The following is a 26,575-nucleotide window of genomic DNA, read 5'->3' as shown; positions in this document are numbered from 1 at the left end:
TTGTCAAATTTTCTGTTTTTTTATTCAAAAATGCTTTTTGAAACAATTTTAATTTTTTTTAAATATTTATATATATAAATATATATTCAAAAATGATAAAACAATATAAAAAGAATTATATATCCAAAAAGGTAAAAATATATAAAATGTAATGAATTACAGTTTTGGACATATAATTTGGATTTGAAAGTGCAATAGATATTTGGTAAGTATAACTATTTTTGTTTCTAGTTTTTTTTATCACATGAGTTTTGAAAATAACATGGATACATATAATATTTTGAAAGTTGAATCTCCTGAGTAAAAATGAATATAATTTATCTCCTAATAACACTAGATTTAGTTAGAATTAGAGAATCAATAATAACTAAACTTTTTGAATACAAGAAATTTGAATGGATTTTGAAAATTCTTACACCAATAACAATAAATTTTATTAATACTTTTGAAATCTAAGAACCATTTTGAAGTTGTTAGAGAATTCTTTTACCAATAACCTGTTTGATACGTATTCACATATGTGGATGATTACAAGAAAAATTTACTTCATAGGACACATTTGCACTTTTCAATTACAAATACAGACACTTTACGCATGAGACACACTTTATCCATGCGATTTGTCTTTTCTACCCTCAGCACATTCCTAACTTATCTATCCAAACGTAATTGTCCTAATAACCAAATCAAAAAATCAAATAAACGCAAAACACTTTATTCTTTTTCCTATCTCACTTTCAAACCCACTTTTTCCAATTTAATAGTGTTGATTTCCTCTCTTCTTCTCCCTCTAGTTACAGAGTATGAAGAATCAAGAGACGTCATAGCTTATATGGTTCGAGAATCACAACTTTGACTTGTACCTCTTGTTTCAGTTCTAGATCTGCGCTTATTTGCCTCTTTCGTTTTCGTCTCTTCTCGAACCATGACGAAAGGTAAGTCGAAGAAGAAAGCGAAGCTTCTTAGTCGATCCAACGCACCGAAAGCAACATCGAAGGTTTGTATTTACTCTTTTTACTCTCGTTTATCATCTGATTGTTTCAGATCTGGAGATCTTTTGTGGATCAATTTCAATTTTCAATGATATTTCATATTTGGTTTTAGATATGTAAACAGCCAGGCTATTGGTTGTGTTTTGTTTGTAAACGAAGATCTATTGATCTGGAGATCTATTGATTATTTAATTTATTAATGCAATTGAAGAACTTGGACACTCTTAACCGTCTCATCCACATCTCAACTTCACGTTTCTAAAGTATTCATTTTGGTTTTTCTTGACAGAGAGAACTGGAAAATGGCTTTACATACTCGCATACTCTGAGTACTACTTCTCTCCAAAGTCCAAACCCCAACCTCAACTCTCCTGTCCACGCTGCGCATAACAACAGCCTCCACACCCACACTTCCCAAACCCCTAGCAACCACGTCCACACCTCGTTTTTCCTTTTGCTGATAACACAAGTCCATTTTTTTCCTATCCACAACATATGTGTCCACAATTTTTTTATCCATAAACATCTCACCTACAAATGTATTCATAAATGTGTAATACACTCAAGTTATGTTTGTGGGTATTACTATTTTCGTTTTTTAATTTACACCTTCCATAACTCATTTGTTGAAATAACACTGTCCACACTCATTAAAATTACACTGTCCACAAAATATGTCCATGAGACTTTGCTCACTTAATTCACTTTAAAAATACTAAAAGTATATATATATATATATATATATATATATATGTATATTGAAGGAAAAATTACAACTTATTATATATATATAGATATTATATATCGATTTTATATATTATAATAGGAGATAATAACAAAATTAATATGTTGGAAGCAAAAAATATATAACAGTTAAATCTTTTTCAATCAAGTGGTCAGAAACTAAGTTCACAAATCCACGAACATGTGCCTGCTCTACATCATCCAGCCATTAGATCTTCTTTTAAATTTCAATCGTGTGGTCATAATTAATTTTCACATACCTTTGTAACTTATATAAGAAAACTAAATCATAACTAAAAAGCTATGGTCCCCACTAACTAAACAAAAAAAAATAAAATTATCATGTTTCGCCAACCACGCAGAGAGCAGTTTCGTCCTAAAATCACTTAGGGAGCTGAGAATGTGCTCTTCCAGCAAGAAGTGTCTTATATTGTAAAAAAAGAGAGAAATGTGTCTTAATTGGTAATGCACTCTGATTACAATGGGCTGTTGTGGGCTTCCTGGCTAATTGTTTTAGATAAGTGGGGCCTATAATCCGTCGAACCGACCCATTTCAAAGGCGAACATGGTAGCCGACTAAAACAAGAAACGAGTCGTTATGCAAGGAGAAGGATCTTAACCCTATATACTTTGTGTATTTTTCAGAACTTTCGACTTTGATACGGAAAGCTTTCTAGTTCCTTTTCGGCCCACTTACTTTTTATCAGAAGAAGAAACATAAATTCGATGAAAATCATTTTATATATTAATAATTATCAACAGTCTTACACATAAAGATGGTCGCAAAAGAAAATAGAAACTCGAAAAGTTTTATTTATAACCAATTATTACATATGGTAGGCTGGTAGCTTAGATACATAGGTCGTGACGACACAGAAAAGAAAAAGAGAAAAGATACATTGGTCGTGAGTTATATAATCCTGCTGGCCTCATCTGTGAGATACATAGGAGTAGTGAAAATATCTCTTTTGTTTGTTTAATTTATTTTTCTCATGTTATTTCGGCTTCGAATGGTAAAAGCAGTTCAAGCGGGACAGATCAAGCAGATCATGCAGATCAAGCAGGACAAGTGCAGATCAAGCAGGACAAGTGCAGATCAAGCAGATCATGCAGGCGGATCATGCAGGAGAGAACCAGATCAAACCGATCAAATAATTTATTATAACTTATGAATGACAAAATCATTTAAAAACTATATATCATATATTAAAACAATAAAAATGACATCTAGATATCTAAACAAATATCTTAGATGTTATAGTATCGCCCGAAATACCTGTAAATGTTTTATAAGATACTTATACTTCTTTTATTTTCTTATTTAAAAAAATTAAAAATTATATGACTAAAAATAATAAGTAGAGAATAATAATTTTGTATTGTTAAAGTTGTAAATAAAATAAAACAAAAATATTATATTCATAAAATAAGATAAATATATTTTTAAAGCTATGTGTTGTAACAAAGTTATTTATTAACCAAACAAAAAAAAGTAGATCAACACTACCAAATGTTGGCGGGTGAGATCTGCATGCAGATCTCCTGCTTTTTCCACTAAAAGACAAAAAATATTGAACTGCATGCAAATCTCCTGCTTGAACTGCTTTTACAAACAGAAAAGAGTGAATGGTAAATGCAGTGCGGAAGAACTGCATGTGCAGGAGAACTGCACTTGTCCCGCTCCTCCATTCGGACACGAAATTTTGGTACAAAGCTGGAAGGTGACAGATCTACAGTAGACTCAAATCATATGGTTACAATTTTGGACATATATCACATCAAACATAAAAAATATAGCTCAGCTTTGATCATAACGCTTGCGTTGCATATATTTATCATGTATCTATAGAACAAAAATTAAAATCATAACAAAAAATATGAAATATTCATATATATATATATATATACATTATATATAACTTAACCTGCTAAATGCGTTGTGTTTACAACTTTACATTACGTACCTGTTCTGTGTTTGATTACACCAAGTTATGCTTATCTATAAGATTCTTTATATTCGAACTAAGAAACATAAAAATTTAGAATGTTAGCATATGAAGCTTAGCTATTGCATAGTTTGTTTCTTTTATAAGATTAGTATTAATTTATTAATAATAATGTGGATTGTATTTGGCTATACATCTAAGTTTGTAATTTGTTACAAACACAGAATGGTTGTATGAGCTTAAACGTAAAAAACAGGCACATGCATAAACTACTAATAGCATCTTTAACGCGAACTCTTAATCGCGTATCTTAGGGTAATTAATCAAAAAGAAAAGAAGGAAAAACACATTAAAACGAAGGCACGGCTCCTAATGTAATGCTGGAAGGCACAGTTCTTAGGTACGACGTGGCCCTACGCTATTGGGTGAAAGAAAGGTGGAGTCGATTTCTTTTCTTTCTTTCTCTTCTTTCTCTTTTCGGTTCCTCTCCTCTGGCGACGAAAATGGCGACTCGTCGACGTTTCTATGGGTGTCTCTCGTCGACGATGAAAAACGGCGAGCTCTCAACCGGTGGCTCTCTGAGACGAGGAAGAGTCGGCGATTGTTTCTCAAGGGAATCAAAAGGTAAAACGTGTCTTTGATTCTTTCAACTATGCATGCTTTTGTTTGATTCAACTATGCATGTCTTTGATTGTGCCAAAGACATTGTGCCGGTTCTTGTTCGTGAACCGTAAAAAATTGAAATACTAATGTTTTTTTTATGTTTCTGTCTTTGTGTCGTTACATGGATGGATGAAGAGGCATGATCCTGGCATGATCCAGGATCGTATCAAGCTGTAACAAAAGGCCTACGGCTGTTCAGACAAGTAAAACTTTCATCTTTACTCTGATCCTATTGAATAAAGCATTGTTTGTATTCGTTGGTGGTTTGCGATTGATTATGTTGCGATTGATTCTTGTTTTGAATGTATTGAATCGTCGGTAATATGGATGGTGTAGTGTGATGATTGCGTTAGGTTATTGTTCTGTTAAGATAATAAATTGAAGTTATGGTTTGATAGATATGGATTGTTTGAATAAAACCTTTCTCTTTGCTATGTTTGAATAAAAACTTTCTATTTGCGTTAGGTTATGGTTCTGTTAAAATAATAAATTGAAGTTATGGTTTGATAGATATGGATTGTTTGAATAAAACCTTTCTCTTTGCTATGTTTGAATAAAAACTTTCTCTTTGCATTAGGTTATGGTTCTGTTAAAATAATAAATTGAAGTTATGGTTTGATAGATATGGATGGTTTGAAGATAATAAATTGCGTTAGGTTATGGTTGTATTTAATGTTTTAGATATATGTCCACTCGGATAGGAAGCAATGGTTGGTTTGTGATCAATACATTGATACTTTCTTCGGTTTATAAAAAAAATGTTTCCTTCTCCTCTTTCTTCAAACCCTGTTCCTTCTCCTCTCACTTCTTCACCATTGTGCTTTTCTTTTCTCTCTTATTTGAGCGTGCTGTGGAGATGGATTATAATCCATTTACGCAGAGTTCAAACTTTGTTGAGCTACTTAATAGCCAACAAAGTATTTCATTTGGTAACTACGAAGATAGTACACTATCTTCATCTCAAGTTCTTCTTTTACACACTGATGATGTTGGCGAGCGTCGGGAACGAAGGAAGTGGACGCCCACAGATGATGTTGTGTTGATCAGCTCGTGGCTAAACACGAGTAAAGATCTAGTGGTTGGCAACAAGCAAAAATCAGGCGCTTTCTGGAAGAGAATCGCAGCTTACTTTGGGGCAAGTCCAAAGCTTGTTGGCTGCGAACAGAGAGAGGCTAGTCACTGTAAGCAACGGTGACACAAGATTAACGAATTGGTTTGCAAGTTCTGTGGGTGTTACGAAGCCGCAACTAGAGAGAAAAGTAGCGGATGCAATAAGAATGATGTCCTGAAAAGAGCTCATGAAATATTATACAACAACCACAAGAAGAAATTCACCCTTGAGCATGCTTGGAAAGAGTTAAGGAACGGTCAGAAGTGGTGTGACCTTGCCACTGCCAAAAACGATGGAGGCTCTAAGAAGAGGAAGTGTGATGATGGTGCAGATTCATCAAGCTCTCAAGCTACTGAATCCAAGCGTCCCGCCGGTGTGAAGGCTGCAAAGGCCCGTGGTAAGAAGACTATGGCAGAGGAAAATGCGCTGAATGAGTTTCAGAGAATGTGGGACATTAAAAAGCAAGACTTGGCAATGAAGGAGAGGTTATCGAAGATGAGTCTACTTGACTCTCTTATTGCAAAAACAAAAACCTCTAGCCGACTATGAAGAAGCCCTGAAGAAGAAGCTCATCAGTGGCTTAATGTCTAATTAGTATTAGTGTACGTGTAGCTGCTTAAGTCTAGCATTTTAACTCTCTGTTGCTTGTTTCTTGTTAAGTCTCGGTTGGTCGGAAATGATGATGTATCTGCTTAATGTTTTACTCTCTGTTCTATCTTTGATAACTCTTTGTTTCTTGTTTTGTGTTTTAATGTTTAATGTTAAAATATGCTTTGTATTTCCTGTCTTTGATTAATGTTCTCAAGACTTGTTTATGACACTTACTTTTCAGGTCAAGGAGAGGGAGAAAACAGACAAATGGAGTATACTTGTAGTCTTGTGGTCTTGTCGTGGAACAAACAGAGACAAGGAGTAGAGTTGTAGTCTTGTGGTCTTATCGTGGAGCAAACAGAGACAAGGAGTAGAGTTGTAGTCTTGTGGTCTTGTCGTGGAGCATGTCTGAGACAAGTAGTAGAGTTGTAGTCTTGTGTCACGGAGTGAAAGAGTTGTAGTCTTGTGTCACAGAGTCTCGTTCATGCATGTTGTCATGAGTCTTGTTTATTTTTGTCATCTTGTGTAATCTTGTTGTAGTATTGTTGTAATCTTGTGTCACGAGATGAAGTACCAAAGATCATGGTTTGATCAAACAAAGATCATTGTATAAAGTCTCGTTGTATAAAGTCTCGTTGTATTTTTCACAAACTCATTCTCTCCTTCTCATAAAACAAAGATCATGGTTTGATCAAACAAAGATCATTCTCTCTTTCTTTTGTATTTTTTTTGTGGTTGTTCATCAATATGATCGTTTGATCACAAACTCAATCCCTCTTTCTCATAAAACGTTTCTCATAAAACAAAGATCATGGTTTGAGAAAACAAAGATCATTCTCTCTTTCATTTGTTTTTTTTAACACCAATATGATCGTTTGATCACAAACTCACTCCCTCCTTCTCATAATACAAAGATCATTTGTTTTTTTTAACTCTCCAAAAATGACATCTTCTTCTCATAATACCTTTGATGGATCAATTGAAGATACTTTTGATTAATATTTTGAACAACATTTTGATCAAACGTTCATGAATTTTTCCATTCATAATGGTTTCAAGAAGAAGAAAGGAAAAGAAGGAAAAAACGAGTTTATATCGAGAGAAATCGTGAAGAAGGCGACGTACGTTTATGGAATGATTATTTCAGTGAAACTCCAACATACCCTCACAATCTATTCTGGCGACGATTTAGAATGAACAAATCATTGCTCATGCATATTGTTGATCGATTCTCCAATGAAGTTCATTTCTTTCGACAAAAGAAAGATGGTCTCGGAAGGCTTAGTCTCTCTCCACTTCAAAAATGTACAGCAGCCATTTGTGTCTTAGCCTATGGCAATGCGGCTGATACGTTCGACGAATACCTCCAACTCGGTGAAACTACTAAACGATCATGTTTGGAAAATTTTGTGGAAGGAATAATATATTTATTCGGCGATGAGTACCTGAGAAGACCAACACCGACTGATCTTCAACTTCTACTTAATATTGGAGAGAATCGTGGATTTCTCTGGATGATAGGAAGCATCGACTGTATGCACTGGGAATGAAAGAATTGTCCCACCGCTTGGAAAGGTCAATATTCACGTGGTTCGGGCAAACCCACAATCGTTTTAGAGGCGGTTGTTTCGTATGATCTATGGATATGTCATGCGTTTTTTGGACCTCGAGGTACCTTAAATGATATCAATGTTCTTGATCGCTCACCTTTTTTTTATGACATAATTAATGGTCACGCTTCGCAAGTCACCTACTCTGTGAATGGAAGAGAGTAGTACCATTTGGCTTACTATCTCACCGATGGTAATTTATCAAAAATGGACAACTTTTATCCAATCCATTCCAATACCACAAGGTCCAAAAGCGGTTTTATTTGCTCAGCGTCAAGAAGCTGTCCGAAAAGATGTCGAGCGTGCTTTTGGAGTATTGCAAGCTCGATTTGCCATTGTTAAAAATCCTGCACTTTTTTGGGATAAAGTCAAAATTGAGATGATTATGAGAGCATGTATCATCCTCCATAATATGATGGTGGAAGACGAACGAGATGGATACACTCAATTTGATGTTTCAGAGTTCCAACAAGCCGAGGACAACGGAAGTTCACATGTGGATCTCACGTATTCTACAGATATCCCTACAAATATCGTCAATATGATGGGTGCTCGAACTAGAATTTATGATAGACAAATGCATCAACAACTCAAACATGATTTGCTTGAACATATTTGGGGAAAATTTAGACGTAATGAAGACAACAACTGAGCTCAAATGTTTCTTTCAAATTATTATAGTTTATTTTTAATCTATATTTTTATGTTTTTATTTTTAAATCTATGTTTAAAATGTAATCTTTTACTATGTTTTATTTAATAAATAATTTTTTTTAATAAAACAATGTTTGATATTTATTTTTTTAAGAACCCGTACTTAAGAGATTGAAACACAAAAAAGAGGATGTCTCTTAACTAAGTTTTTTAACTAACTTTTAATATTTAAAAAGTCATTAAGAGATCTTAAATGAGTATATGGGTTAATTGATGCTCTAACTAAAAAAGCTGATTATAAGTACGATTTGGGTAAAAGACAAAACACAAAAAATAATAAAAACAAAGCAAACCAAATTAAAAACATTAACTACGCAATCAAAACATTCATTGATTGATCCAAAGATCGTACAAGCTACAAAAACCTAGATAACATTAAAAAACAACAACAATAGATTAAAATAAAATATCTGACATAATCTCTCAATAAAGTACTTAATCATTTCACCATTAGAGAGTTCCTGGTGTTGTTGTTGTTGGTTTCTTGGCATTGCTCTTGTTGTTATGCATCCACACTTTGAACACTTGTCTCTTAACTCCGATCTCATTACAGAACCTCTTGAGCTCTTCCTCGTCTTGCTTGTTCATCCTCCACCCTAGCTTCTCCGCAAACTCCATCATCCTTTCCTTCTGCTCCGTCGTGAACTTTGTCCTAAATCGTTTCTTCGAAAACCCCATCTGCCCCGCCGTAGCACCTCCTCCGTGCTCTCCGCTTGATTGTCCGTACATATTCAGATCTTCGCTAGACGACTCAGCTCCTCCACCTCCGCCGTAAGCGACGCTCATCGGCGTCACCATTCCACTAGGGGGACTCACTCCGTACTTGTGGTGGTGCATCTGAGCGTAATTCGGCGGCGGAGGAAGCATGAGGGGGTTAAGCATCATATTCGGTGGCGGCGGTCTTCTCCCTCCTCCTCCCCCGTACTGGTGGTGGTGACGGGGGTGATGAGCAGAGCTTCCAACACCGTCGACTTCTTTCCGGTGAAAATTACGGTGGCAATCGCAAGCAGCGCATCTGAGAGCTTCTAGTGTTCCTTCTTCACCACTGGGCATAAACTCGCCGCATCCATCTTGTACACTACCTCCGACGTTCGCCGCGTGGTTCTTCAGACACTCCCGGTACCGTACGGTGGTTTTAGCGGCGGCGGAGATGGAGGAAGACTTAGATTGATGGTGATCTAGGGTTTGAGAGTTGCAAGAGACACGAGTGTTGTTGTTATTATTGCCGTTACAATTATCTTCATTAGTAATAATGCTACTGATGTTACCAGCACCATTGTTTCCATTGTCATCACTTCTTCTCTCTATCATTTCATGGCTTCTCATATCCATTTTTCTTCTTGAGTTAATTAAAATCAAAGCCCTGAAAAGGATTTAATTGTTGTAAAAATGGATTTAATTTTAATTAAGGAGATCCATAAACAAATAATTAAGCTCATATACTGAAGCTTGTCTAATTTTATGTCTGAAAAGAACATATTAATGAGATTACTCATAAGGAAAAAAAAAGATTCAAGACAGAGATTCAGAGAGATTTACAGATTAGAGAAAGTACACGAGGTAAGACCCAGTTCTTGCAGGAGGAACCGAAGAAGATCTTAAACTCATTTAAGAGCTCAGATCTTTTTGCTTGTGAATTGTTTTAATGGAAAGAGATAGAGAGATGAGAGAAGAACTTTTGGGATTTATACTGAAAAGGGTTTTTAGGGTTAATTGATTTAAGAGTGAAAGAGAGAAACCATGTTTGATGTCTCAGTGCTGCCAACAAGCCAACCTTTGAGATCTGATTATAAGAGACAGTTTGGTTGCTTGTGGTGAGGCCATGGGAAAGAGATAAGAGACGATCCACTTTGCTTGTGAGAGATGGGACTAATGTCATACTCATACCCTACTATATATATTATTACTATTTATTATATTTATCATAGCATATTTATTAAGGTAAGACCATGATTAACCCGGATTTTTAGGGTGAAGTTCCTAGCTTTTAACTAAGAAAAACTAAGAACTGTCTCTTAAATAAGAGATATAAGAGTTGGTTCTTAGCCGAAAAATGTAAAACACAAAAACAAAAAGGGTCAAATCATAAGTTAATAACCTCAAATTAAGAATTCGGATTAATCATACTCTTATGGTTTTACAAAAAAAAAACAAATATTGAACACAAAAAAAAAACTGAAACAGGGACAAATAATAAAGTTCAGTATTTTGGGTATTTGGCTAATTAACTATAATCAGTGTTTTTTTATCCAACACAAACTAGACAATCTTTTATGTCATTAGGCAATCAATCCAAATCGACCAGGTTAAGTGATAAACATATTTTTACTTATATATATATATATATATATATAATTTTATATAAAACAAACAATCTTTATTTTAAAATAACATGTTTAACAATAACAATATAAATCTAATTTTCTTAACACTATTTTACTGAAACTGATTTGGAACATATTACATGAAGAATATGATAAATAATGAAAAACTAATGATTTTTCCACACCATGATGACACATTAGCAAAACCAAACTAGTCTTGTTTCGAAAGTAAGGTGAATTAGGTGTTCACGTTCCAGCAATAGCAGACAGACTTCTAATACCTTCAATGAAATCATGACAGTAATTCTCATAGTTTAGATATGTCTTCTTCTTCAATTGCATTGATCAATTTTGTCCCGAGTTAGCTTCAGTTAAGCTATCGTTGAACAAGTTTGAACTACAAAGTACAAATCGGGTAGATAGTCGGGATTGACGATTCACGTCCCAAAACCAAAACCAACATGACAAAAACACTGACCACACAAAATGGACAATAAAACCATAATCAGATCCAAAACGAAACAAGATCTCTTTCTGGAAGAAGGTTCCAACCCAATATCGAGAGAAACTAATATCTCTCACCTCAAAAGCACCGCAAGAAAATGTAGTAATGATAAAAACATAGGTATTCAACCATAGCAATGGAGGTTAGAGAAGAGACACTGAAACAAAGTTCTCAGTATCCCTACAACCATCCACTCAGTTGGACCTCTCACCACCAAGCAGATCAAGTTATACCCGTGACGAAGACCAAGATAAACAAATAATTAAAAGGTAAAGGTGGGAGGCCGGTACCGGTGCTAGGAAAACTACCGACCGGCCCTAGATCTAGATTTGTCAAAAGACGGCTGTTGGAGAAAGTTGAGAAAGACTAGGGGTTTTCTCTAAATCTAAAATCTTGAAACATCAAAATCGTATATAAACTATCAATGCATCGAACCAAATGTTCTTGATCATTTTCATCAATATTCCGCTGACTTTCTAGAATTCGTATAGTCAAATTATTTCATTTTAAATCACAAATTACATATATTAATATTGGATTCGGATGATTATAATAGCAACATGTAATTACTTAATGTGCCACCATATCTGGATCTCATCTGAAAACATTTCTCTATATATTAAACTCAGAGGAAGCCATAGCCACGTGGCCTAGTGGTCAATGTTTAAAGGCTTCTACAATATAACTAGAGTTCGATTTACAGAGGCAGCGCTTTTCAAAGCTTCTAACGTGCTGTAGGCAGAGCCGTACGTTTGCTATAGAGAGAGAGAGTATGTCCATCGAGGATGTCGTATATGCATAACAGTTTGTCGATACAAATGTTATGGGGAGAGTTACATCGAATTTCATGAAGCTGTTCATCATGTTCGCATATGCTGCATGCAATTGATATATCATTATATGTAATAGAATATAATATTATATGATAATGTAACCGGTAATTTGACCAGTGTTAAAAATATATTTTAAACTTAGACGATTGGTATTTTCTTAATTCAGCCTGAAAATTTGTGTAGAAGTTTTCATTTTCTCGTAAATGTGTAAAGTTTTGCCTTTGGAGAGTTAAAAGCATGTCCTAACATTTTTTATATACTTAATATTTCATCTGTTTTATAAAGAGTGTTATTTGAAATTTATTTATTATTTTAAAGTCTCATTTTATACTTTTTAGTATACCTATATGTTAAATCTATTTTACGCTTTTGAATAACTAATACATTTTTATTTAAATTATTTATTTTTATTTAATTAATTATACATTAAATAAATGTATATTAATCTATTACATAATTTTTTTTATTCTCAATGTATCAAAATAACATTTTTTAAGAAACAAAAAGAATATTGCATAACTCTATGCATATTGGTTACACCTATTGTGTTTCTTTGTTTGTATGAAACTGACTCATGATCTGATCTTTCAATTGACTCTAGACATAATTGAAATAAATGAGATATACAAAAGAAAAGACGAAAAATAGTAACATTTGTTCTGATTTTATTTTTTGGAACACACGCTGGTTTTGATTTATTTAGTGTTTACATCATATATATACTATTAAAACTGAAATTATAAGTCAGGAAAACTTACTGATACAATACAGTGTTTGAAGAGTTGATGTCAAATAATTTTGGATTCTTTGATCGATTATTTTTTGTAGCTATTCTAATGAAATAAATCTGTGACATTAAATTGATCACAATTAGATCTAACCCAGAAAATAAATATGAAATGTGAAGATAATGAATTTACCTGAGATATATAGATGAGATAAATGTTTAGTTCACTTGAAAAAACTGAAGAAAATGAAGAATGATCAAATCATATGTGACTCAACTGAGGAATCATTATGATAGTTCATTTCCACATAAACTAAAACCAGAATCATCAAATCAGAAATATATGTGTATATATTTATACTATTAAAATAGAAGTCATGACTTATTTCATGTGTGATTTTTTTATTTGGACCATTCTTAAAAAATTATTAAATTTTACATAACTTAATTTTGATATATTTTAATATCTTTATTTTTATTTCAAATACTAATAAATATCTTAAAGAAATGTCTAACAAAATCTTTAAAATATTTTTAGAATCTTTTTAAAATATATTTTCGAAATTAGTTAATTAAAATTTTAATTATCACAAAGTATAATTAGAAACTAAATTTTGATTGTAAAAAATTTAATTTATTATATAAAATAATTTTAATAATATTTTAATGATAATAACAATTTTTAAAAAAATTGATTTAATTTTCAAAATTAAATTTAAGACGTATTTTAAAGGATTTTTAAAAAATAAATATTCATTTCTATTTCTAATTTAAAAATAAAAATTCTTATCTATTTAGCAAAATAATTATGATTTATTTCATATGTGATTTTTTTTTTATTTTAGACCACTTAGAAGTCTCACCTTTAAATATTTTTACTATGTAATACAACTAATTTATACATTCTTTCATAGATGAAACATTTGATCTTTAATCATATCGTACGTATAAGATTTTACTCTACTATTATTAACGTCTGTGTATTCTCCTAAGTTAAAAAAAAAACAATTCGGTTTATTATTTAAACATCTATACTAAATTGTTTTAATTAATAACTATATACAAAATTCTCTATTACGTAGGTTAAACTTAATTTAGTTTCCACGTATGTTTCAAATTTAGAATAAAACAAAAATTATGTAAATCAGTATTGTTACATAATAATGTTTTCAAAATAAATTTGTTACAAAAATAAAAAAAATATAGATTTTATAATAATAATATTATACGCCACACAAATATTATTATAAATTAGATAATACATAACACCAAATTATATTAATTTATTGATATATTGTATTGCATAATCTAAAATATTTTACTATTAAAGAAAACCCACACGGTCGAGCGGGTCATGATCTAAGACCTTAACATCCTAAAATAAAATAAATTTACTAAATCTAAATCATCAAAAAGCTCTCATCATCAAAATTCAATGACTTCGTTTCTCTGCTGTGAATGACTTATATAGTAATTTGGTGGACGTTTTAAATGATATAGCTTTCACAATAAGCTATTAAATAGAATATTATTTAATAAATTCTCAAAATATTTTTTTTATAAAGTAATTGTTTTTGAAATATCATGTTAGTTAAGCTAAATGAGAATATCTCATATAAATATTTAAATAATAATGCATGAAATTAGAAGAGAAGATATCTCGTCATTTAATTGCAACATTTTTTTGATTGCCATGTTCAATACATATATTTAAATATAAAATATGTATAAGAAGAAAAGAAAAAAATTATAGAGTAGACTACAACAGTTTGTTATATTGACATATCTCACTATAGATATTTAACATAATTTTGAATTAGCATACATAGTTATTTATATTTGATATTTTATTTTTCATACATATAAACAAAATCTTGGTGTATCATATCTTTTGAAATTGTTAAGAATATAAAACTAATAATTGATATTAATCTCTTGATCGAAATATACACCATATATGTTTCCAAGTTACTATAAAATAGGAATAGTATTGTTTAATTGGAATATTCTAAAAAGTGACAATATTAAATGGTGTAGTTAATATTATAAGTATTTCTCAAGATGAATATATTGTGTAGTTATTACGAATATTTTTCGATACCGTTTTGAAAATCCTTTAAAAATATTAATAAAACATCGGTATCTATACTATTTTTGCTTTACATATGATTGTATTTGTTGGGGGTAGGCACTTTACCTGATATCCGAAGCCGCACCCGAACCCGATCCGAAAAATCTGAACCGAAATCCGAACCGAAGTAGCAAAATATCCGAACAGGTATTGAATTAGGAGAGATTGGATATCCGAACCTAAACGGGTAATATCCGAACCCGAATGGATATCCGAAGATAACCGAACATATGTATAATTAACCATATATTTATAGTTTACATCTCTCATTTTATGTAAAATATTTATATTGATACTGCACGTACTTTAAGTTCATATGATATACATAGAATTACGGAGAAAATGATTTGCTACTCACTTAAAATGCATGTCAAACCTTTTATTTCAAGAATTAACAAAAAGTTACATGCAAAATTTAAAAACAATAACCAAATTAATGTCTTTTTTAGTTTCAAAATGTTATGTCCAAATCTATTAACCATTCAATCTATTAAAAAAAAATTAGTTAAGTGAAAGTTATATTTTTAAATACAAGAAATTTGAGAAATGAAAAATTTAATTTTTTTTCAAAATCTAAATATCCGAACTCGATCCGAAATAACCGAACCCGAACTAAAAATACCCGAACCCGACCCGAAGTACAAAAATACCTGAATGGGTTCTATACCGAAAATCCGAAATACCCGAAAATCTGAAATACCCGATCTGAACCCGAACGGGTACCCGAACGCCCACCCTTAGTATTGCAGCAATAAACTAATAAATAGATAAAATATTATTAAGAATATATTAGTTAGACGAATGGTATCAAGAAATGTATAATATATATTGTTAGGTTTTATTACTGTAGCTCAGAAAATTACATGCTAATTTTTTTCCTTATCATATTTGTTATTAGTTCCTATATTTATTGAGATTGATTAGTTCCTATAATCATTGAGGATTGTAACCATTTAAATTATTTTTGAATATAGATATATCTTGAAATATCGGTGTATACATTAATACCACTGGAATTGGTAGATATATTAATATCCAAAATACCGTTGATCAATGACACGATTTTTATTGAAAAGTACGGACTTTAAAAGGAAAAGTCTCAAGTATATCATGTTTTAAAAGTATTGATTTTTTACCTTGTAGAGTTTGTCATTTGTGCTTGATATTATGTATAAAATACAAATAAAATTGGTAAAAATAGAAAATTGAAATTTCAACAGTATTGTGATTTTGTTTTTGTTGTTGATGCATAGTGCTAAAATGCAAATCAGACTGAAATGGCCTCAAGACTGTTCCATGTGTGTTCCACCGGTTAATTCCCTTTAAGCATAATAAATATTTATATAATCAACTTATAATAGTTAAATAAACACTAAGATAATAATCAATTCAAAACATTGTAGTTTGTGCCAGTGGATCATATGTACATTCGTAATAGGATGATCTTATTACGTAATACTTCTTTCTTTTTTTTTTTTTTTTTTTTTTTTTTTAAAGGGCTTTCTTACGTAATACTTCTTCTGTCTAGAAAAGATACATATATTTAAAAAATGTACATCAAACAGATATGTTTTTTATATTTTCAAAAAATTAATATATTATAATATTTAGAAATTCTAAAATCTACATCTTTTAAAAATAGATGAGAATATATGTTTCTTGTTTTCAACATATATCATTAGTTATTGTATTTTTTAAAAAAGCATTTACTCATTCTGTTTCAATTTAAATGTTGTTTTAGTTTTTTTTATTTAAGTTCAACTGATATTTTCAATTTTTTATACAAGTAGTTAATATAATTTTATGTTTATGGCATATGTATTTTTAAATTTAAATTTATTAGTTCAATTAAATGTAGATACTGTTATTTTCCTACAAACAAAATAAATTTAATTTAATAAAATTTTAGTTATCGTATAAAAACCTTGAAATTATATTATTTTGAAACAGAGGTATATAGTTCATTTTTGTCTCTGTATATTGTTTTAATTTGAAGCAGTTGAAAACATTAATATCATGACAAATAGGCCTGTGACGGATCCGGATATCCGGGAAATTCAGGGTACCCGGATCCGGATCCGTCGGATCCGTGAATTTAATATCCGGATCCGGATTCGTGGTTTCCGGATATCCGGATTTCGGATATCCGTCTCGATATTCTATTATCCGCGAATATTCGGATTCGGATCCGGATCCGGATCCGTAAAAATAATTAAAAATAATATTTTTTAAACTAATTTTTAATATAATAGATAAATTAAATATTTATAACTATATTTATATATGTCTATACTATTGTAAAAACTAAAATATAAGATTATAAGATTAATTCATGTATAAATATTAATATATCAAATATAAATATTATTGAAATTTAAAAATTTAATGTATTTTAAAAATAAGGATCCGGATCCGGATATCCAGACCTAAAAATTAAAATATCAAAATTCGGATTCGGCTTGGACGGATCCAAGATTTTACTATCCGGATTCAGATCCGGGTACCCCAGATATCCTATTTTCGGAGCGGATTTCGGATTGAATCCGGATCTCAGATAATAAGTCTCAGGCCTAATGACAAGTGCAATTTTTTCGTTCCCTTGATATACTCATCGTGTGGAGGTTATGCATTAAATTATGTTTTCTTTTCTTTTCTGCATTTGTGCGTAGCTATGTCACCATCAATCTATTATATTAAAATAGAAGTCACAACATTGATTTATGTGTCATTTAAAAAAAAAACCATCACTAGTGTCTCATTACATTTAATTATATCATTAATGTTATTATTACGTTGAACCCCACATTATAAACAACTGTTAGTAGATGTATTGTATTTATTCATATACACCAAAAGTCGTGTTTTGTGTTTTAGTCAATACAAAATAAACGAACACACTTGATTTGTGTCATAATTCATGTATTTGTCATTTTCCTGTTCACACATCAGCGTTAAACAGACTTCTATGAACATAAACAACATCGATTAATGTTTACAGCATCCACAAGTTTCTTGGGTTGTAAAAAAAGTTTCTTAGGTTGTTAGCCTTTGACATGTTTCTTCTATGTATTGTCAGGTTCATATTTACACCATGAAGTGCCTCAATTCATTAACCATTGATGTGCAGTAATTTATTCTGTCAATTCACTAATTGCTGGATTCATATATTCTTTTAATAATGGGTTGTTTAAAATTTAGAAGAAAGAATAACAACCAATTTGCCTTTTTCTCAAAAAAAAGAAAGAATAACAACCAATAAACTTTTAAGTTGTAATTAGTGTTAGACATGAACACTACTATTTTTGTAAAAACAATTATTACGTTATAAACTAAATGCAGTAAGCATTTGGAGAAGATGAAGATGGTGAATATTAAAATTGGATATAAAAAAAAAAAATATATATATATATATATCATAATTTATTGGCCACAAAACACAGGTATATTCATTTACCTAAAAAATTTTATGTCCTACATTTAAAAGTCAATTAATTATAAGCCATATCTTTCGAAATAAATCCTCCATATCTTTCGAAACAATACCTTTGAATCTAAGGAAATATCGTTTATGATTTTTTTTTTCTAAAAAAAATTGTTTGTACGTATATTCTATGTATCACGTGATTTCATTCCATTAAGTAGAAACCTAAAATTATAGTTCAAGGAAAATCCGTTCCAAAAAAAACAAATCTATTCAAAATATATTCTTTCATGATTTTCTATATATCATAATTTATAGTTCAAGGAATGTAGATGTGTACTCATATTTATATCAAGTCCATTCCTAATAGTATAAACGTTTGAATCAAGGACATGACCGCATCGGTTGTGGACGTTTGCGGATACAAATGGTTACTATTATAAACATTATTAAGAAATTTGTACGACTGGTAGAACGATTATAAACTGATGCGTTTGCGGGATACTTATGACTGGTTCACTATCAAATGCAACAGTAGTTAAATAATAAATTAACAATATATATATTTTATATAATTATAAAATATTTAAAATCATATTATTATAATATATATTAAAATTATATTTATAAAGTATAGAAAATATATTTTTAGTTTTTATAGTAAAATATAAATTAAAATAATTATATTTTAATATTTATATTATTTCAATCTAAAATTTTGATTGAATATTTTATTCTTTATATCTAGAAAGTTTTTTTTTAAAAATATCACCCTGCAACCGCAAACGCTATCTTGAACTAGCTTTTGAATTTTAGAGGTTTATAGCAATTTGTAATGTTTTTGTGATTATAGCAAAACACCAACAACCACTACCAACCGCAAAACTTGCGTTTGCGGGTGGTGAATGATATAAACTTATGTTTTAATAATATACTTTCAAACCTAACATACTAAAAACATATATCAATATTATTTATTTAATATTCAATAGTTTATTTTAGATATTTATAAATAACTAATACTAAGTGTTTAAATATTAATGTATATGAATATGGAATCATTGCATTAAAATACAAATATGTTACTAAAATTTATAATTATTTACTTTTATTAGCTATAATCTGAAAGAGGTTATTTACATGTAAATATTCAATAACGAGTTAAATACAAAATAATTTACATATTTGTTAAATTAAATATTTTTTATTCATCTAATATTCAAACACAAATCTAAAGGAATAAATATATTGTAAAAAGTTAAAAATACAAATGATATTATAAATTTGGTTTTAAGATGATAAACATGTAAACTATAACATTCTTAAAATGAAAATGATATACATATATTCATTTGAAAATATGGTTAATGTTTATAACGTATACTACTAATAATATAAAGAGAAATTGCCAAAAATACCATAATTATAGTATCAATTTTCATGTTTACACTAACAATTTTTACCCTTATCTTTAATGAAGGGTAAAAGACATTTATAACTCTAGGGTTAACTAATCTAGACTTAGGGTTTACAGTTGAAGGGTGGGGTGGATTTTTGGAATGTGAAATTTAGGATTCTAATAAATATATAAAAACATACTTTAAAAAATATAAATTTTTAAAAAATAGTTTCAAAAATAAATTTTGATTTTCGAAAAGAAATTTTGAAAAAGAAAATCAAAAAACAAATTCAAAAAAGAAATTTATAAAAAATTTGGATTTGAAAAAGTATAATTAGAAAACATAAAAAAGATATTACTTTAATTTTTTTATTTTAATTTTTATTTATTTAAATATTTATTTATCATATAGAATGTATTTTTGAAAATTTATATTTAGTGATGGTAAACATGAATAATGATACCAAAAAAGTGGTAAAATTTTCTCTAATATAAAAACAAAATTTATATATATATAATAAAACGAACACCCTCGCAGTTGCGCGGATCGAGATTTAGTTAGTAATTATAGTTAGGAACTCTTGAGGTGGTTAATTTATGTGAATCAGAAATGAATACGCGGAAGTGAATTCGTATGAAAAAGCATAAGTTAAACTTTTCAAAAATTTAAAAAGCAAATATATTAAAATATATATTTTTTAAAAAATAACTGAAAATTATATGATTCAAATTAAAATAAATCAATTATTCATTTATAATAATTTTAAATGATTTCATATTAAAACTGTGAAAATACACATAAATCAAATTTATAAGAAGTTAATATTGTAATTATTTTTAATATTTCAAAAATAACATACACGATATATTTGAATATATATCATATGTCTCTAATAAAAACTTCAATGCATAAAAGATAATTTGTTTTTAGAACGTAACATGACTGTTCTATTAATGCATAAAAGCTAATTATAATATTAATTTAATATTTGTATATTTCTGTTCTCTCTATTTCGTTATTATTAAAGTTTAAAGACATCATTTTATTTATTTATATCATAATTTTTTAATGGAATTGTAAGCTTTCAACATATCTTAAATAAGATATTTTAAAAGTGTTTTGAAAATAAGATTTCGTAAATTTTCACAAGATTCTGACTGCAATTCCGGTTCTTAAACGGGAATCAAACGTCCAATGGAACTTTTAGACAACCTAGTGGCTTTTGGACAACCTAGTGGTTAACTATTTCAAACACTCTAAATTAATCTATTTAACAACTTTGATTCAGTCGGTGCAGAAGTTCTCTTTTGGGCGCTAAGACTAATCGGTTATACTTTGTAACTTTGGTCTTGATTCTCTTTGATTGTTTCATACTCCAGTTTGGACATTTAGGATTTGTTTCCAAGTGATCCTATAAGAAAATCTTATTTTTTAAAATAATACAATAATATTTTCAAAAATAATTATAATCATATTAATCTTATTTAGTTTGTTGTTTATTTTTAAAATTGTTTTCAATATAAGTAAACAAGTAAATTTGTTTGGACACTGAAATTAATAAATAATTAAATCAAAACTTAATTGCCATATATACAGTTATTTTCAGAATGTACAAAATAGAGAGAAGAGTTAAATTAATATGAAAAATGAAATGAAATGAAATTAGGCTTTAGAGTGTGTGGGTCGCAGAGAAGGGCAGTGCAGAGAACAACCGACAAAGTCAAGTTGGAAGCCCAGCCACATGCCCTGCCACATTATGGGGCCCGCCCATTCTCTTTCTCTCTTTCATTATTACTTATCTCTCTTGATTTTCCAAACCCTTAAACCCTAATTCGTCCAAACACAATTTACCCCCACTCATATCTCCTCTTCCTTCCTCTTTCACTCTTTTTTTGTCGATCCTTCCTCTTTCACTCTACCTCTATTAATTTTTAATTAGTTTTTAGCATCACTAAAAAGTAATTTTTTTTATTTTTGTAAAGAATAACATGTGTTTCAGAATATACTCGAGTCTTAAGCTTTTCAGAATAAAAAAGTAGGAGTTTAATCCAAACATCTAAGAGCACTTCATTGTCAAAGTTTCTATAGTGAATTTCTAAGTTAAAATTTTTTTTTTCCTAACAACTTAATTATTTAACTAAATTTCAATATTTTAAAGAAATTAAACTAATAATTAATTGATAAGTCTATAAAAAAGTTTCATGAGTTTCAGTAATTGTATTTAGAGTATTTATTTTCTATTAGTGAGATACTTATCGGGGTTCTATCATTAGAGCTTTTTTGTTTAAAATTTAGTAGATCATATCATATCATGGAAAAATAATCATTTCATATCCAACATATCGCAGCGATATGTTCAATTCATACCCAACATATATGACCATGCAAAAACATACATGTACTTTCGTAAATTTCAAATAACATACATATTGTTTATTTTTTGACGAAATTATACATTATTCGCTACATCAGTAGTCACATCATCTAATTTTGCTGACGTGGATGCTAAGTCAGTTAATTTTGCTAACGAAGATACCACATGTACACAATTTTTGTTTAAAATAAAATAAATCAAAATAGTTGTTTTATAAAAATATCTTTTAGAAAATGTAAATGTTTATAAATTTTTATTATTTAGTAAACTTAACAAAATTCAATTAAATAGTGAAATTTGAATCTCATATAAGAGATATATTCATTATAATGTTTCGATCCTATTTAGTATATGTTACTCTAAATTCATTAACTGTAAACAACATAATCATGATTAATCAAGAGTATACGACTCCGTTGAATTTGAATCATTAAGACATAGATATAATTCTTATAAGGACGGTATTATGATAGGATCAAAAAATTTTAAAATATATCTCTTATATAAGATTAAAACTTTATTATCTAATTAGTTTTTGTTTATTTTACTAAATAATTACTTTTCCTAAATATTTTTTTTATAAAACAACTATTTTGTTTTAGAAAAAAATATTGCACACATGGCATTCTTGTGAGCAGAAATAGCTGATATAACATTCACGTTAGCAAAATTAGATAATATGGTAGGTGATGTGGCGATTGATATATGTTTCGCTAAAAAATAAATAAAATATATGTTAGTTTAAATTTTTGAGAACACATATATGTCATATAAATCGGGTATGAATTGAACATGTAATTACCATTTTCCCACCATATCATCATGCACTGAGATATTTGTTCGATTTTTTGTTTTCCTTTAAAAAGAACTTATACTTATCATGTTCAAACTAATTAATCGAATATAATGGATTTATCAATCAATTTTCATCATTTAAATACGAATATTAATTTTATTCATATCCGATGAAGTGATCATGCATATATAATATATTTTCTCTATATCCTAAAACAGATGTAACTAGACGTGCATTCATTCATTTATTTTTGTACCACTTAGCTACGTAATGTTTTTTTTTGAACAAAGCTACGTAATATATTGTACTTTCAGAATATGTAAAATACAGCATCAGCATACACTTGGTACGGCCCTGGATAGGCTGTAACTCCCTGGATCTCTTGTAGGTGGGTAAATGCTTTGATAATCCTTGCAAACAGAGAATCAAAGACTCGATCTGTATCAAGGCGTGTGGATTGATGTGGGACACAAGAGAGATGGCTCGCCTCCTGATACTCCAAGGCTTCTGGTCTGGATATGACACACCAAATTAGAGAACGCAAGCTGGATATTACACACCAGCAGAATTGAGAGAAAACTCAAAACAAAGAAGATGATAAAAAATGTCGATTGATTGATTTCTCAGCTGCGTACAATGATAAATAGAAAACGACTAACATACTCTAATCCTAAACCAGAATGGTTTAGTTTAATTATAATCCTAATCCAATTCAAAATTGGTTTATTACTTGGTCTAATCCTAATCCTATTAAAACTTGGTTTACATCGGTTTTGAATTACAAATAAGAAATTAACCAACAAGCTGGTTCTTGTTTGGTTTCTTCTTGGCCACGACTTGAACTTGATCTTGGAATGTATCCTAATGTTCTTTAGATCCTCCACGTCCTGTTGGTCCAGCAAGAGATAAAGTGGATCAAGCTTCTGGTTGCAACTTTCTTTATGGGCTGAAAAAGCCTTATTTCGCCAACTTCAAATCTAACCCAATCCATCTCCTTCCTGAAGTGTTTGCCTTGTTTTACATGCATATTAGAAAGATAATTGAGGTCTCTAAAGCTCAGCTTGAGTTCAGGTGCATTGCTCTTCATCTCTTCTTTGTTGCTCACCAAACCGGCTCTATCTGAAACAATGATCATCTTCTCTGGTCCTAGTTTAATCAGCTTCTCTGCTCCTGGTTTGTTCAGCTTCTCAACTCCTGGTTTGATCTGATGGTTTAATCCTTCTTGTTCAAGTTGTTGCAAGGCTGTATCAAGAGTTCTCATTCTCTCTCTATCCAAAACTTCATAAATCATTCCAATGAGACCTTGAAACTACCCATTCAGCCAAGCTTTGATCAGTGTATTTGCTAGGCCATTCATTGGATCCCATCCCTTAAGTTTGAGCCTGATCAGGATCGCACCATACTCTCTCCCTTTAAAAGGATTTGTCCTCAAATCCAAGTCTTGTAAGATAATAGAACCATGATCATCTCCTAGATCAAATACCCAGTATTGCAATCTTTTTCCATTCCTCAGTAACCTCTTGGAACCTTGCTCAATACCAACGAATTCTAAGTCAGGTTGTTGTTGCTCTTTGATGAGCTTGATCTTTACTGCCACTCTCCTGTTGTAGCCTACAGACGCCTCATACATAGATATCTCAGCATGTATTCTTTCCTCAACAAGATCAGAAAGGAGTATTGGTTCTCCAATATCATGCAGGAACTTTGCTGCTTGTTTTAGTGTTCTAACTAGCCCATTATGTTGGAGTAGGAGAATGCTTCTGATGTCTCTCAAAGCACCTTGACCAGCACACATTTTAACTTGGTTCTTATGCAGCATAGGGTCAGGTGGTCGTGTGCAATGATCCCCATATTCACTCTGAAGTTTTGTCCTCTCTTTATCCACAACAAGTTTCTGTTTTGCTCTTCTCAGCTTGTTCTGATCAGTTATGAGCTTGATCAAGGACGTGTGCCTCCTGTCCCACCTCTATGTTTATTGCAGATACTTAGGATCACTCCATACTCTCTCCCTTCAAAAAGATTTGACCTCAAATCTTGTTCATTAGGAGTGAATGAACCTTGCAAATCAAGCTTGTATGAAACTGTTTTCTGACCTAGAAAGTTGTTACTTCTTCTACTAACACTCAAGCTTCCTCCTGGTTCAAAAACGACTTGCTGCAAGCCCTTGACAACTATCAGATGCTCCACTAAGCTGGAATGGAAGTATAAAATAATCTTGGTCAGTAACCCACAATTTAAAGACTGAAAGCTTTCACCTTGATCAATCAGAACATGCGCCAGTTCAGGAGTTATAGATGACTCTCCAAGCACTTTTTCTTCTTGCTTTTTTTTATCAGACACGTGCATACAAATCACTGGTGCTTCTCCATCCTGTTCAGCCGCAATCATGGGCAATGAATCCTCTGGTAGTGAATCTGGTTGTGCAATCTCCTCCAAGTAAAAGTCGAAATCTAATTCTTCCCCTCCCATTGGAAACCAGTCACATACTTAAAACTCATGATTATTTTAAGCTCATTCCAAGTGTAGATTGGTTCTTCATCATCTCAGCGGGCTTCTTTCTCTACGTTCCACCATGTTGTAGCCTCACATCTCAATAAATTAATTGCAAAGGATAGGCTTTCCCATAAGGATACTTGATTATGCGCAATGTAACTATCTAGGCTTACAACCCACGACTTAAAAGCTTATGGACCATATCCTCCAACAAAAACATCAGGATACATCATAGAAAACGAATCAAACAAGTTTTTTAGGTCTCAGCCTTGTTGTAGTTTCACTTCTCTGCCACTCTTTTCCTCTTCCAAACGACTTTGATGGTAGATCAGCTACCAAAGAGAGAAGATTGTGTGCAGTTGATGAAACCAGATTAAGATCTCTACCCTAACCTTCAAGAGGCTCTGATACCACTTGGTACGGCCCTGGATAGGCTGTAACTCCCTGGATCTCTTGTAGGTGGGTAAATGCTTTGATAATCCTTGCAAACAGAGAATCAAAGACTCGATCTGTATCAAGGCGTGTGGATTGATGTGGGACACAAGAGAGATGGCTCGCCTCCTGATACTCCAAGGCTTCTGGTCTGGATATGACACACCAAATTAGAGAACCCAAGCTGGATATTACACACCAGCAGAATTGAGAGAAAACTCAAAACAAAGAAGATGATAAAAAATGTCGATTGATTGATTTTTCAGCTGCGTACAATGATAAATAGGAAACGACTAACATACTCTAATCCTAAACCAGAATGGTTTAGTTTAATTATAATCCTAATCCAATTCAAAATTGGTTTATTACTTGGTCTAATCCTAATCCTATTAAAACTTGGTTTAGATCGGTTTTGAATTACAAATAAGAAATTAACCAACAAGATGGTTCTTGTTTGGTTTCTTCTTGGCCACGACTTGAACTTGATCTTCGAGTGTCTCCTAATGTTCCTTAGATCCTCCACGTCCTGTTGGTCCAGCAAGAGATAAAGTGGATCAAGCTTCTGGTTGCAACTCTCTTTATGGGCTGAAAAAACCTTATTTCGCAACTTCAAATCTAACCCAATCAATCTCCTTCCTGAAGTGTTTGCCTTGTTTTACATGCATATTAGGAAGATAATTGAGGTCTCTAAAGCTCAGCTTGAGTTCAGGTGCATTGCTCTTCATCTCTTCTTTGTTGCTCACCAAACCGGCTCTATCTGAAACAATG

At 31.0% G+C, this 26,575-nt stretch overlaps 2 protein-coding genes and 1 long non-coding RNA gene across 6 annotated transcripts; 2 read left to right on the top strand and 1 right to left on the bottom strand.

Annotated features, from left to right (window-relative positions):
* Positions 1-210: 210 nt before the first annotated feature.
* On the top strand, positions 211-1,610 carry LOC106374335. Its single transcript, XR_001274903.3, has 2 exons — positions 211-997; positions 1,282-1,610. It is a non-coding gene; the product is annotated as an uncharacterized LOC106374335 (long non-coding RNA).
* A 3,591-nt stretch (positions 1,611-5,201) lies between these two features.
* On the top strand, positions 5,202-6,005 carry LOC111210434 (glutathione S-transferase T3-like). Its single transcript, XM_022710819.1, has 2 exons — positions 5,202-5,526; positions 5,587-6,005. The coding sequence occupies exons 1-2, from the start codon at positions 5,202-5,204 to the stop codon at positions 6,003-6,005; spliced, it is 744 nt and encodes a 247-aa protein (XP_022566540.1).
* Positions 6,006-8,682: 2,677 nt separating this feature from the next.
* On the bottom strand, positions 8,683-10,251 carry LOC106375654 (zinc-finger homeodomain protein 5-like). Of its 4 annotated transcripts, none has more exons than XM_048747686.1 (3): positions 9,927-10,251; positions 9,646-9,734; positions 8,683-9,549 (listed from the first exon to the last, which is right to left on the bottom strand). In XM_048747686.1, exons 1-3 carry the CDS (start codon positions 9,977-9,979, stop codon positions 8,822-8,824), a joined length of 870 nt encoding a protein of 289 aa, XP_048603643.1. In that variant the 5' UTR covers positions 9,980-10,251; the 3' UTR covers positions 8,683-8,821. The 4 variants fall into 4 exon arrangements, with proteins under 4 accessions (XP_048603643.1, XP_048603644.1, XP_013671075.1 ...); XM_048747687.1 differs by having other exon boundaries at positions 9,911-10,250; XM_013815621.3 differs by having other exon boundaries at positions 8,683-9,734; positions 9,927-10,250.
* Positions 10,252-26,575: the final 16,324 nt, after the last annotated feature.

The sequence above is a fragment of the Brassica napus genome, chromosome C2 (genome assembly GCF_020379485.1).
Source record: "Brassica napus cultivar Da-Ae chromosome C2, Da-Ae, whole genome shotgun sequence".
Taxonomy (NCBI): Eukaryota; Viridiplantae; Streptophyta; class Magnoliopsida; order Brassicales; family Brassicaceae; genus Brassica; species Brassica napus.
Note: the sequence above shows the minus strand (reverse complement) of the source record. Positions and strands in the feature narration are given on the sequence as shown.

What these genes read in the sequence shown, in the direction of transcription:
- LOC106375654 (XM_013815621.3), bottom strand. Translation starts at nt 9,979, where the DNA reads ATGAGTTTAAGATCTTCTTCGGTTCCTCCTGCAAGAACTGGGTCTTAC. An exon ending in AGAACTGGGTCTTACCTCGT is followed by an intron (nt 9,735 to 9,926) that starts GTACTTTCTCTA and finishes AATCCTTTTCAG; the next exon opens with GGCTTTGATTTTAATTAACT.
- LOC111210434 (XM_022710819.1), top strand. Translation starts at nt 5,202, where the DNA reads ATGGATTATAATCCATTTACGCAGAGTTCAAACTTTGTTGAGCTACTT. An exon ending in ACAGAGAGAGGCTAGTCACT is followed by an intron (nt 5,527 to 5,586) that starts GTAAGCAACGGT and finishes GGTGTTACGAAG; the next exon opens with CCGCAACTAGAGAGAAAAGT.